The sequence below is a fragment of the Spodoptera frugiperda genome, chromosome 24, assembly GCF_023101765.2.
Source record: "Spodoptera frugiperda isolate SF20-4 chromosome 24, AGI-APGP_CSIRO_Sfru_2.0, whole genome shotgun sequence".
NCBI lineage: Eukaryota > Metazoa > Arthropoda > Insecta > Lepidoptera > Noctuidae > Spodoptera > Spodoptera frugiperda.
Window position 1 is genome coordinate 2959987 of NC_064235.1, and position 14724 is coordinate 2974710.

A 14724-nucleotide genomic window follows, 5' to 3' on the forward strand; every position below is an offset into this window, starting at 1 on the left:
GGTGAGCCTATTGCCATATACTGGGCACAATTCCAGACTCCGTGCTACTACACTCGATCAACGAAGTAAATGGATTAATAAATAAATGCTTTTACTTTAACTCGATTCGCAAATACCTAAGTACTCCATACCAACCATACTCAATGTCAAACAACTTTCTTTGTTTCAAATATAGAACGCGTGAGTCAACGCTGCGTGCGTCAAACGCCAATATGGCGGCCTTGAAATGTCAAAAATACGCGGCAAAATAAAATTTACAATGTAACCTACAATATTGTGTATATTTTGTCAATTTGTTGTTTTAAATGATTTATATAGTTACTTTTATTAAGTTGCAGGTTTAAATAAGACTATTTGTTAAGTTAGGAAGCTGTATTTGTGGGAAACGGTGGCGCATTTGAAGTTAAATAGTTTTCTATAATGGTCGGCAACGCACTCGTGTCGCTTACAATCAGGGATTCATCAAAGTCAAAGCATTTATTTCAATTAATCCTAAATTAGGCACTTTTGAAACGTCAAATTGAATTGTCCGTCAGTCCGTCCGTCAGTGAAGCTAGGTGCTTGTTTCAAAGTGTAGCTTCGAATGGAGAAGAACGAGCAAGAAACTCCATAGTTACTGTTTCTAAAAAAATGTTTTTTACAATATCTTTGATACATTATTTAATAATTTACCTGGATGTAAGCTTTGTTGCTACTGATAGTAATCTATTACTTTCATCACTAATACATAAAGCTGAAAAGTTTGTTTGTTTGAACGAAATTATCTCCGAAAATATTGGTCCGATTTGAACCTCCGTTTTTTTGGTCGTCTAATATATGTATAAAACTTTCTCCGAAATCTGAAAAATACTATATTCAGTACAGTATTTTTCAGATCTCTGCTGAAAAATACTATATTCAGTATAGTATTTTTCAGATTTCTGCATCAAAATTTGGTTCGGTCAAACGCGAGATAATCGAGACAAACATACATACATACTTTTATACAGGTTAAACTAAGAACCTCCTTTTTTTAAGTCGGTTAAAAAGGTAAACTTCAGGATTTTCTATTTAGAAGTTTAGTGTTTTCAACTCATACCACAAAATAAATAATGATTCATGTTTTTCCGATTCACAAAACTCTCTCAACTATTTTTCTCACGGAATTTGGAATTGTGCCCGGTGTACGGCAATGAAGTAGCATGGCCCTTATTATTAATATCTTACTAGCAGAATTGTGAGCTGTAAACAAATCGCGATAATTTGTGATGTATTGTGATACTAGCTTTTAGCTACTACTTTGGAACGAGCGCCTAGCTTCACTGACGGACAGATTGACGGACAATTCAATTTGACGTTTCAAAAGTGCCTAATTTAGGATTAATTGAAATAAATGCTTTGACTTTGACATTGACTTTTACCAGCGGCTTGGACCACGTTCCTAAGTATCCTATCACCTAATTCAGCTTATGCCCTGTCTTTATACCTAATTTCACCTAATTCAGCTTATGCCCTGTCTTTATACCTAATTTCACCTAATTCAGCTTATGCCCTGTCTTTATACCTAATTTTTCAGTTCAGTAGTTTCAGTGTGATTGACGGACAAACATCTAAACAAAGAAACTTTCACATTTATAATAATTTTTATTCATAAAAACTATAATTACGCCTTATAAATATTATCCAAAAAGCCTAACCCTGTTTTAAGTCCACACTACCTCTAACTTTCAAAAGTTAATGTACCCCTGTTTCAAATTACACTCCAATTCCTTCAGCCGTTTTGACATGATTGAGTAACAAACATACATAGAAACGTTCACATTTATAATATTTTTAAGTCCCATGTGATAAAAAGTATCCAATATGTGTTATTCCAGACCATAATCGGGGTAGATTATGGTCTATTCCAAATTACATCCCGATGCCTTCAGCCATTTGTTATGATTTTTTTAAACATTGCCCAACACTAGGATTTTCTCCTGTGTCGTGGGTGCGTTTACAAACATACATGTTCACATCACATGACACCCAGACCCGAATGGTCAATTTGTGGATCACACAAAGAGTTGCTTACCATCGGGTGACCCGTCCGCTCGTTTGCGCGGCAGCTAGTTGCCCAGCCACCGCGCCAAACGTTGCAGTCGAAAATATTAGTAAGATTAGAATATAATAAGTAGGTACTTGTTTCCTGCAAAATACGTGACTTTTAAATACTTTAATACATAATAATAACAAGTGTAAAGGCCACTAAGTTGGGAGCCAGTTTAAAAGGCAACTTCCAAACTCAGTGGATGTTTTAATAACGAGACACTTTACAGTCAATCACGTTTATTGTCTATTTACATAATTATTCTTCGAACACGAGACTAAAACTACTTAACACAAAACTACTTGATACAAAATGGCGTCGAATCGAAAGTTCTAGATTAATCAATGATGGCGTGATATAGAGCCGCGGAGGATTGCACAACACGTCCGTACGCGTCGGTGGTCGGGGCGCTCTCTCTCTCACCGCTCGCAATGGCTGCGCTGGCGCGCGAGGTTGCGGCGGTCGGGAGAGGTGGTCGTTCACGCGCTCTCATTGGGCGTCCGCGTGACGTTGCAACCACAGAGTAGTCACACCATAGACTACGTTGCGTTATTTTTTTTAATTCCCGCGCTACATCCTCCCCCTCTAGCCTAACAAAGTGCCCTCACTGTTGGGCTAGTCTAGATTAATAGCGCGATCTGCCACAATCGCGTTTGTCGCGAACGGGAATTTCTACTTGGCTTGCGGAAGGCGTGAGGTGCGAAACGTGATATTGCCCTACGTTCGCCCGAGTCCGTACGCTCTTCAGTACCGTGAGTTGTTAAGCTGACAACTTTACCTATCTACATAATTATAAGAGAGTAACCTGCCTAGTATCGTCAGAAAAGGTGTACTGGTATCAGCGATCAGACCGTGGTCTCCCCCTAGAGGGTTCGTCGGACTCCATGTCCTCGATACGCATATGTACCTCTGGGGTCCATCGGCTGACTGCTGCGAACACTGCTGCTTCTCTCTGGCCTATCGATATCTATCATGCATAGGTCACACTCATCCTGGCCGCCTGCACTAACGGGTCGCGACATGGTACCTGCAACTACCTGTGAGCGACGGGGTGTGTACTCAATGCTGAGATCGAACTCTCGCAACATCGGGACCCATCTGGCCAGTCTACCGCTAGGTGACCCCTGACCCATCAGCCACCCTAAGGGCTGGTAGTCAGTCCTAACAATGACCTTCGCGGTTTTCACATACCCGCGGAACTTACCGAGTGCCCACACGACGGCGAGAGCCTCTCGCTCAGTCGTGGAGTAGTTCCTCTCGGCACTAGTGAGGAGTCGACTCGCGTACTCGATTGGCTGTTCGTCATGGCCCTCCCCCTGCATGAGAACAGCCCCAATACAATAGGCGCTGCTATCAGTGCGAAGGATAAACGGCTTTGACGCATCCGCCTGGCGGAGAACGGGAGCGGAAACGAGCAGAGACTTAATGCGCTCATACGCCTCCTGTTGTTCGGTGCCCCATTGCCAGGCACTCGACTTCTTCAGGAGGTCAGTGAGGGGTCTCGCGATTCCTGCGTAATTAGCGATAAAACGTCGATACTTACATGACATGCGCAAGAAATACTCTAGTTGCTTCACGTTCTGCGGAGCAGCCAGGTTGGCGACAACTGCAGCCTTGTCTGCATCGACCTTGATCCTGCCTTTTCGAAGCGAACTTACTTTATTACGACGACGCGCAGCGCCCTTCAACGCGGGTACATCGCACGTGGCTCGCGGCGCGCGATCTACGATGCACGCACTAGGTGTCGCGCATTAAACTTACCTTCACGCGGTCGCGGTGCTGGGTCGTCGGCAGAAGCGGTGTGCAAAGGCCGGCGTCAACCCGCTATTGCTCGAGCCTAAGGTGTAAGTATTACACGAAATCATAACGTCGTTCTGTCCGAGAACGACCATGTACGTCGGGCGACGTCTACTTATTATCCCAGCCCGAGTCAAGGCAAATTTACACCTAACAGAGTCCTAACATTCCTACCAGGCAACACTAGGAAGCACATTATCGCCGGCCTACAATTATAACGTCTGTCTCGGCTGCCAGCAAGTTCCTCCAACTTTGTGTGCCGTCGGCTAGGCGCACGAAACGTCTCGTTTCGGTAAAGCGAACTCCCGAGTTAACTAATATTCGGTGTAAGAGCGGGCTTGCTATGCTATGCGTGGCGCCGGTATCTACAACGGCCACGCCCCTACGGCCCGCGACACTAATGTTCACCATCGGGTGATCGTCGCGTGTACCTAGACATGCACTCGTAATGCATACACACGAAACGGTATCAGCCCTACTAGTGTAACTACGAGAATTATTACTAACCTCGACGTTATTCATACAAAAATCTACATCAACTTTGTTGAAAGATATTTTGTCGTCGGACTTCGACGTTGTGTTCACGCAAACATCACATTTCGACCTCACGACTCCCTGCTTGCCACACCCATAACAACGTACCTCCCTAGGTGTTGTATTAATGTTATTGCTAGACTTAGCCTTCTCGCGATTACGACACTCGTCGCTAACATGCCCAAAAAGCTTGCAAAAACTACAACGCGGTCTACTTCTGTTGTTGCAACGTGACGAAGTCGCGCCCGTGGTCGCGGAACTCGACTGCGTGAGGACACGGTCGGTAGTAGATGCCACCGGTATTTCGGTCAAATTATTATTACTAACTTTAACGGATTTAGCCTTAGACGATTTGTAGGTATCCTCCGCGATCCTAGCCTTATTTAATAGGTCGTCTAACCCACGAACACTATCTCGCGGCACACGTTTCACTACGCGTTGATGTAATAATCCGTAACAAATGTCTGTTTGCAACGTCTGATCTAGAGTATAAGGCAACCTAGCGATTAACGCGCGCACTCTACATATAAATGTCTCCGCACGTTCTTCCTGTTGTTCCCTCGCGAAGATCTCGCGCAGGATGAGGTGCGCGGGCTGCGCGACGCCATAGGTCGCACGGAGGCGCGCGGTCGCGTCCGCCCATGTTGTCACCGACGCAACGCCGCGCCACCACACGGCGGCTTCGCCCTCAAGGAGCATGGGTAGCCCACGCAGGGCGTGTTCGTCGCTCACTGCTGCGCACTCCTTGTAGATCTCGACGGCGTCCTGGAATGCTTCCAGGACCTCAGCGTCCGGGAGGTCCCAAAAGAACGCCGTGCAGTTCACGAATTTCGCCTCGCTGCACGGCGGGGCTACGGCGATCCATCGCCGGTCGCGTTATGGAGGAGGCGTACTTGGAAGCGTCTGAAGTCGCCGCCGTATTGAATCAAACAAACAAACTCTACTAGCTTCCACCTGCGCATAATATTCGATCAGAATGGATAAGAACCTTACAGTTTTATCGAAGTGTTTGTCTGCTTCCGCATCGGCTGACGATCTTTGAGCTAGATAACATTTTCATTCATTGGTTATTAAATATTATTAACATTAGATGAAAGATTATTAAACTAAAGCACCTTATTTACATGAGTTTTTGTGCACTAGATTATGTTTTTTTTTTTGAGGGGTCATGTCATCCTATGACTTTTCCCACCTTTGGGCGAGGCGAGAGGGAGTGTCAGACTCTTAATGACTAAAAACCACCCCGTTCCTACTCCTGCACAGAGCTGGGGACTCAGCAACCCGTTTGGTTACCCACAGCTGCTAATGTAGCAGAAAATATCTTTTTTATATCGTATGGGCAAACCTCTTATGACTTATTTATCATATACCACATATTAGTTAATATCTTGGCTGACAATATACCAAAAATGAGCGAAATAGACGCAGTAATTAAGCCACAAAGTGCATTATTCTCTTTGCCCAGTAGTTAAGACGCTCGCTTCTCATGCATGAGAGTGTGGGTCTGAAACCTACCAACGGCAAGTACAAATGTGACTTTTCCAAGTTATACACTTTCTAAGATTATTTAGACATCATTGACAAACGGTGAAGGAAAACATCGTGAGGAAACCTAGGCTTATAATTTCTGATTATAAGTTTGAAATCGTCAATCATTGAGCAAGCGGTGGAATGCCAAATCCGTGTCGAAGAGGCCTTTTCAGCAGTTCACTTATAGGCTCCGTGATGGTGTTTACGTATACAAAACATTATTAAGTACCTATGTGTGTTAATATATACATAATACATATTATGTATATCAATAACATTACGAGATTTTCATTAAAAGCGTGGATTTTGGAATTGTGCCCAAAGTTCTATTATAACGGGTAGACACATACCTATACAATGTAACATATGTTTGCATCTCCATACTGTACTATCGCTATAAGTCCACAAAATTAACAGGGGTGAGTCTATTGCCATCTACTTGTACAGGGCATAATTTCAGAGCCCAGAGATATTTTCTTCGTTATAAGCTGCTTCCGCGCGATCTATTCGGTTTCTTTTGATCGTAACGTGATATTTTATTCCTCCTCAATAAATGGTGTATCCAAAACAAAAAGATATTTTTTTAATCCGTCCAGAAGTTCCGAAAATTAACGCGTTCAAACAAATAAACAAACAATCTCTTCAGCTTTGGAGTGCTTTTCCACTAGAGATGTGCTATGCTACATTGCTGTGGATGCGTTTGGCTTCCACCAATCATATTCATTGGACATAGCTTAGCACTGGTGGAAACGGATTCAACTAAGATATGTTTTTAACTGCGCATCTTCCTCGTGCAGCTAATTTGGGCGACGCGTCTTCATAGCATATCATCATTATTAGTATCAGTAAAGAAGTTTGAAATCGCCAACCCGCATTGAGCGAGCGTGGTGATTAATGCTCAAACCTGCTCGTGTCCGGAGCTGCGGACTACCTAGTGGGTTTACCGAGGCTCCGGCTCGAAAAGCAGGAGTAGGAATGGGGTGGTTTTTAGTCAGTAAGAGTCTGATACTCCCTCTCACCTCGAAATTGCGGGAGAAGAATTGGGTGATTTTCCCCCTCCGGTAACCTGCTTGTGTGAGTAGAAAACTTTTTATCCCACGGAAACGCAGGAAAAGCCGCTGCTAACTCCGGGGGTCTACTCTAATTCAACAAAAAACTAAATTTCGTCCGAAACTTTGCAGATTTCATACTACAATTCTATTTTGAACTTTTGTGAACAAAAATACTTTAATTAAACGTTGATAAAAAATTAAAACGTTTGGCCAAGTAATTCTATTAGTAAATCAATAAAACCTTACTGCCGAAGATTAAACGAAACTTGGCATTCGAGAAGATGGGCCCCTCAGTACCTAAAGAATAATGTGCGAGAACCGTGCAAGTTGATTCTGTTATGAGATCATCACGCGCATGTCAGTTAACAAATTCTGAAATGTACAACATTAAAATACAATTTCAGAATCAAAATTATTCTACTATCGAAGCGTATCTGAAAACCAGACGCTCTTGAGCAGTAGATAAATAAATCCAGGCCGAAATTCAGGCGTAAACATATAGGCAAGGCAGTTTCAAGTGTGGATTAAATGGTCTAATTTTAGATATAAGTACATCTGGTTTTACTGTTAACTAGTTCTTGTCTGTGTATTCGCTTGGTTTAGTCAAAAGATTTTTAAGATTTTCCAATTTCAGATATTTTTTTCGATAAGTAGGTATACCGTATGGGGAAACCTCTTATGACTTAATTTAAACCACATATTTGTTATCATCTTGGCTGACAATATACGAAAAATGAGCGAAATAGACCCAATAGGTAAGCCAAAAAGTGCATTTTTCTCTTTGGGCTAATTTGAACTCTTTACACATTATAACAGCCGCGCCGCATGTCCGTAACTTTCCTAGACAACTTACAACATTACAGTTTTTCTGTGATCAAGAAACATAAAGCTGTTCACACAGAATTTAATACTTAATTGATTTCATTATTTATTTTGTTTGAACTCCAGAACGCAGGAACCGATTTCGACAGTTTTGCATTCGTTGGAAAAGTCTCGGATTCCGTGAGGTTTATAGCAAATAAAAACAGGGAAAATTCATTGGTGGCGAAACGGAGTTCGTTGAGGCTTGCTAGTTTAAATCATATATATGAGTGATCTCCATACTGTACTATCGCTGTAACTGACACAAAATTAACATTTAACTATTTCATCTTTCACAGGAAAACCCTAGTGTCTCAGGACTCGAAATTCCAGTCACAAGTAGCATCACTGACAGACCTAGAAGACACGAGGTGCTCAGAAGCCGAAAGAACGAGAGAACTCATCGCAGCTTACACGAAAGAAATAGAAGAGAAGGAACAAGAGATACAGCGTGAGTTTCTTACTAAAATACATATTTTTACTTTTAACGATAACTAGCTACTTCCACGCGGTTTCACCCGCTTGTGGCTTATTTTAGCGAGATGTCTTATAGCGTAGTGCCTTCCTGATAAATGGAATTCCAACACAAACAGAATTAAGCAAATGGACCAGTAGTTCGGAGATTAGTGCGTCAAACCACAAACAAACTCTTTAGATTTAATATTAGTATAACTAAATACTTAGTATTTAGTATAGATAAGTCTGCTTTTGGCTACCAACCCGCTTACTTCCAGAATGGCGAAGCGAAGATGTGGCCGAAGATGGAGCACACAGACTTAGTAGTACCTATTTACTCTGACCTTGAAAAGACCCGGGTCGTATTTAATACTTATTTGAACACGCTTTTATTAGGCCGGCTATGTAATAAAATCTACGAATCTTATTTTCATGGTATACCAGTGACCCGTCCCAGCTTCACCTGGGTGCAATGGTGATATATTATGCATGTATTATACATATAAACCTCTTGAATCATTCTATCTAAAAAAAACCGCATCAAAATCCGTTGCGTAGTTTTAAAGATTTAAGCGTACAAAGGGACATAGGGACAGAGAAAGCGACTTTGTTTTATACTATGTAGTGAAGCCGGTAAACGAGCAGACGGATCACCTGATGGTAAGCAATCGTCGCCGCCCATGGACACTTGAAACACCAGAGGTATTACAAGTGTGCTTTTTGAGGACGAGTTGTTGGGGGAGTCGGCAATTGGGGAAGGCTGGGCCTCCGGTAACCTCACTCACACAACGAAACACAACGCAAGCGTTGTTCTTTTTTTTATTGACTTTCGGTGAGACATACTAAATTTAATTATGATAGTTACCGGACTCACGTATTTGTTTGACGAGGAACTCGACTATTTTCGTCGGCTCGAAAAGCATGAGTATGGAACAGGGTGGCGAGTTTAGTCAAACAGTAAGAGTCGTTGTTCTTCCGGTCAAATGTAGTCCCTTAGTCGGCTCTTATGACCCGCGGGAAGAGTAGGACTGGTGACAAATGTATTCGAATGCTGTCACACGCTCAATATAATGTTTGTTTGGAATTCCTACCACGTCACCACGTCACGATTCCTAAAATAACTACAAGAAATAAAGAACTCTTGTCTCCTCATTGTTTTGCAAGTAAACAAAGAATTTATGTGTATCATTACATTTGGCACAAAGACTCATTACCTACTTTTGTTTTGTCGGGAGTTCGCGAGATGTGTGTCGGTTGTTTAATGTTCATAGTAATAGTATAAAGGATTGTTACCCTTTGTAATAAAGGCTGAATCTAGTCACAAAGTGTGGAGAGTCTGAACGAATAGGCCGGCTCGACCGGAGTGATACAACGCCCGAGCAGAAAACCGACCTAAAACAACGCTTGCGTTAAGTTAGTGAGGTTACCGGAAGCCCAATTAAAACAATGGGGCCCAACAACCCTTAACTTCCTAACCCCCAAATGGCTAACAACACACTCGCAACGCCTCTGGTGTTTCAAATGTCCATGGGCGGCGGCGATAGCTTACCATCAGGTGATCCATCAGCTCGTTTACCGGCTTATACCATAAAAAAACCCAAGACTAAGCTTTGACATTCAAATACTCCATCACTTAAATGAAACGGCCCAATCGAATCCATTAATTCAACCGAAGTGATCCTAATTAGACATGTTGACGACTGAAAAAAGAAATATGGCGGTTGTTCGAATTCTTAACGGTTTATTTTGAAAATGTCTCGATTGACATCAACGCCATTTTAAAAGATTTATTCAATGTGACTGTAATGTTGCTGAATGAAAGATCTTAGTATTTTGATGAGGATTTACTTTATTAGTGTGGTTTTTCACCAGAGATGTGCTATGTAGCTATGCTTTTTTTTTGAGGGAGAAAAAATCATCCAATGACTTTTCCCGCCTTAGTGTCAGACTCTTACTGACTAAAAACTACCCCGTTCCTTCTCCTGCTTTGAGCCGGAGCCCCGGTAACCTTTTACGTTGTCCACAGCTCCTGATGTAGCTATGCTACGAAGATGTAATAGCTAAGCTTTTCTTTTTATATTTATATATCATTGCCCCACACTAGGATTTTCTCCTATGTCGTGGGTGCGTTTACAAACATACAAGTCCACATACACATGACACCCAGACCCGAAACAACAATTTGTTGGTCACACAAAGGGTTGCCCCGTGCAGGAATCTTACCCGCTATACGTTGCACGGCAGTCAGTTACCCAGCCACCGCGCCAACCAACGCAACGCAACGTCACGCCTTTTATCCCCGAAGGAGTAGGCAGAGGTGCTCATTACGACACGTAATGCCGCTATACAATGTACACACACTTTTCACCATTTGTGTTATAAGTCCCATGTAATAGGGCCGTACCACCCGTGCAGTCAAATCCTTTAACGTCGTTCTCATGTCGGTAACTCGAGAAGTTATTTGCTAGCGTGGGTGTATAGACACTGCATGAGACACAAATATAGCTCGGATCAGAAACTTCTGGAAGCATTAATTACGGGAAGCCATTTTCTTGAATTTTGGCTTCGAAAACATCCTTATGTCTTGCAATTAATTTGTGAGAAATATGTTTAGAATTAAATGTGTAGTGACGTCAGAGCAAAATATATTTATCACTACTCTTACTCTCCCCGCGGGTGTCGAGTACCCGGCTAAGGATGCTTTTCCACCAGAGATGTGCTATGTAGCTATGCTGCGAGGATGTAATAGCTAAGCTGTGAAACTATGTGACCGTTTCCACTGACACTAAGGTATATAGCAGTGTGAGCAAGCGTGGCGATTAATTCTCAAACCTTCCTCGTGTGAGAAGAGGCCTTTGGTCAGTAGTGGCCACTTATAGACTGTTGATGTGATGATGATAAATAATTAAAGTTATTTCTTTACTGCCTCGGTGGCCTAGTGGTTGCAAGTGCGACTGCCGGGCAAGGGGTCTCGGGTTCGATTCCCGGGTCGGGCGAAGTATTACTGGGCTTTTTTCGGTTTTTCGAAAGTTTCTCAGTAGTAGCACGGAGTCTGGAAATGTGCCCGGTATATGGCAATAGGCTCACCCACTATTACATGGGACTTACAACATAAATTGTGAAAAGTGGGTGTACACAGTGGCATTTCATGCCATAATGTGCACCTTTGCCTACCCCTTCGGGGATTAAAGGCGTGACGATATGTATGTATGTTATTTGTTTCCAGAATTAAAATGCGAGCTTGCAGCGGCTTACAAGGAGTCGGAGCTGGTCCGCCAGAGGAGCAGGTCCTTGGAGGAGGAGCTGACGGCAGCCAGGACATGTTCCTCGAACCTCGCTGACCAACTGCATAGGCGGAATGGTATGTTGATTTCAAAAGTACTATCTGACGCCTTATATGTACAGTGAAACTTGGTTAAGTGGGACCTGGATAAGTGGGAAACAACTGGACCTCATACTGAGGTCCCAATACATTGGCACTGTATAACCTCTAGTAGTGTGAAAAACAATCCTCTTTATCTGGGATTTGTTCTTTCTTTTTTTATGAAACACGCCGGCAATCGAGCTTTCATATTACCTGATGGTAAGCAATCGCCGCCGCCTAAGGACACTTGAAACACCAGAGCCGTTACAAGTGCGTTGCCGGCCTTTTGGGGGTTAGAAATTTAAGGATTATTGTGGAATGGGAAGATTGGCAAGGGATCTCCGGTAACCTCACTTACACAACGAAACGCAACGCCCTCGTTTCACGTCGGTTTTCTGCTCGGCCGTGGTATCACTCCGGTCGAGCCGGCCCATTCGTGCCGAAACATGGCTCTCCCACACTTATAAATACTCCCCTTTTTTTTGAGGGGGGAAAATCATCAAATGACTTTTCCGGCCTTGGGCGAGGCGAAAGGGAGTGTCAGACTCTTACTGACTAAAAACCACCCCGTTCCTACTCCTGCTTTTCGAGCCGGAGCCCCGGTAAACCCGCTAGGTAGTCCGCAGCTCCGGATAACTAATCTAACCCCTGTGATGTGAACTTCCAGATGAGTCCCTACGCCAGATCCGAGCGGAGCTGGATGACGTGCTGGGCCAGCGAGCGGAGCTGGAGTCCAGGGTGCTGGCGCTGGAGCGGGACAAGGAACGACTCGAGCAGGAGAAGGTGGTGCAGGAGCAGAAGGCTCAGGAGGTGAGGAGTTCAGGTTGTAGTAGGAGATGGTAGATGGACTTGACTGCCTCGTTGGCCAAGTAGTTGCAAGTGCGATTGCCAGGTCGGGCAAAGTATTACTGGGCTTTTTCGGGTTTTCCAAAATTTCTCAGTAGTAGCACGGAGTTTGGAATTGTGCCCAGTATATGGCAATAGGCTCACCACCTATTACATGGGACTTACAACATAAATTGTGAAAAGTGGGTGTACATTGTTCAGTGGCATTATGTGCCATAATGTGCACCTCTGCCTACCCCTTCGGGGATAAAGGGCGTGAAGGTATAGATAAATAGATAGATAGCAGATGAAGTAAATACTTGATCGAAGAATGACCTAGGTTCAAAAATAACGCGACGTCCTGCGTGAGCGATCTAGAAGCGAACGCGAAGCGGTGCGGTGACACGCGAATACAACGCGACGCGGATTCGTTTCGTTTTGTTTCGTTTCTGTTTCCGACATTATAAACAAACATGTGACGCCTCCGCGCACAACTTTTAACTACATGCACACGAATATACATACGATACACACACCAAAATAATATTTTTTACAATTTTTGTCTGTCTGTCTGTTTGTTTGTTTCGGTAATCTATGAATCTTAAATTATTTAACGTCTCAACTAAAATACTATGCAACCTTTGACTACGTATCGGTATTTCTCTCAGAGTAGGTAGTTAATATCAATATCGCTTATTTAACCTAACCTAACGTGTAACGTAACAACATACACTATTTTACTGAATAGCATACAATAATTTCCAGGCACTATCAGCGGCCGAGGCGTGCACGATGAAGTGGCGCGCGGCGCACGAGGCGGCGCGCTCGCAGGCGGCCGCGCGCGCCGAGCGCATGCTGGCAGACTGCGAGTGGAAGATGAGGGAGCTGGAGAAACGGGCACGGGATGCTGAGAAACATAATAAAGAGGTCAGTTGTGGGTAATTATAGATACTATAGCGACATAGTCAAAGTCAAAGCATTTATTTCAATTAATCCTAAATAAGGCACTTTTGAAACGTCAAACTGAATTGTCCGTCAGTCTGTCTGTCAGTGAAGCTAGGCGCTCGTTCCAAAGTGTTGCTTCGAATGGAGAAGAACGAGCAAGAAACTCCATCGTTACTCTTTTTAAAAAATGTTTTTTACAATATCTCTGATACATTATTTATCGACATATATGATGTTTTGGCTCTCTGTCATGACAGATGCCATGACCAGCATTAGTTCAGGCTATGGTGCGGAGCGAGGGGGACTTTTTTGTGGGGGTAAAATTATCTAGTGACTTCTCTCGCCCTGGGCAAGGCGAAAGGGAGTGTCAGACTCTTAATGACTAAAAATCAACCCATTCCTACTCTTGCTCTTTGAGTCCCGGTAACCCGCTAGGTAGTCCACAGCTCCAGAACGAGGGGGGAGATGTTGTCTCCTACTTCTGCGAAGCAGTCATGCTAGCTAAGGAGGAGGCGGGGTGCGTGAGGTAACGAACCTCCTCACGTCCCAGCTGCCGCGAGAGACACTCCGGGCGTCGGGGATCGCGGGACCACCATCAGCCTACCTCAGATGGGGCCCAGTTCATTAGTAGTTCCATAGCCCAATATTAACCTTGAATGAAATTATTTAAGACTGCCTCGTTGATCAAGTGATCTCAAGTGCGACTGCCGGGCAAGGAGTCTCAGGTCCGATTCCTGTGTCGGAAAGAGTATTGCTGAACTCTTTTCGGTTTTTTCGAAAATATCTCAGTAGTAGCACGGAGTCTGGAATTGTGCCCAGTATATGGCAATAGGCTCACCCTCTATTACATGGGACGTATAACACAAATGGTGAAAAGTGGGTGTACATTGTACAGTGGTATTACGTGCCGTAATGTGCACCTCCCTTTCGGGGATAAATTAAAGACCTCAAAATCGAAATCAATTAAAATACCCTATTTTTTTCTCACCAGCTAACCACAACAGTAGACCAGCTCAAATCGGACCCCAAACCCTCACCAGCTCAAGTAGCCGAGCTCCAACAGCTGCGAGGACTGGTCACAGAACAGCAGCGCTCAGTCCAATCTCTTACCTTGCAACTCCAAAGAGTGGAGACGAGAGAAGAGGCTCTCAAACTTGAGGTCCATAGGCTGAAGGAGTTACTAGAGAGGGAGACTTGCAGTGGGAAGGAGAAAGAAGAGAGATATAAGAAGGTAAGGTTTTTTAAGTGATAATATAGTTTTACTAGGCAGACCTCCCACTAGGTGGACCGAT

The 14724-nt window shown here is 43.7% G+C and overlaps 3 protein-coding genes across 12 annotated transcripts in view; all 3 read left to right on the plus strand.

Moving 5' to 3' along the window:
- The window catches only part of LOC118278720 (alpha-centractin), an 800945-nt gene that overhangs the window by 517436 nt on the left and 268785 nt on the right, over nucleotides 1-14724 (plus strand). The gene's annotated exons all lie outside the window — the stretch shown is intronic.
- LOC118279032 (synaptic vesicular amine transporter) overlaps nucleotides 1-14724 on the plus strand; it is a 418685-nt gene that overhangs the window by 135176 nt on the left and 268785 nt on the right. The window lies entirely within an intron of this gene.
- Nucleotides 1-14724, plus strand: part of LOC118278607 (myosin-7B) — a 64419-nt gene that overhangs the window by 30424 nt on the left and 19271 nt on the right. For all 4 annotated transcript variants that reach the window (XM_050703448.1, XM_050703449.1, XM_050703450.1 and 1 more), the window contains 5 exons: nucleotides 8142-8293; nucleotides 11525-11659; nucleotides 12330-12472; nucleotides 13253-13414; nucleotides 14424-14663. In XM_050703448.1, coding sequence (XP_050559405.1) covers nucleotides 8142-8293; nucleotides 11525-11659; nucleotides 12330-12472; nucleotides 13253-13414; nucleotides 14424-14663 — 832 coding nt within the window. The remainder of the gene's footprint in view (nucleotides 1-8141; nucleotides 8294-11524; nucleotides 11660-12329; nucleotides 12473-13252; nucleotides 13415-14423; nucleotides 14664-14724) is intronic.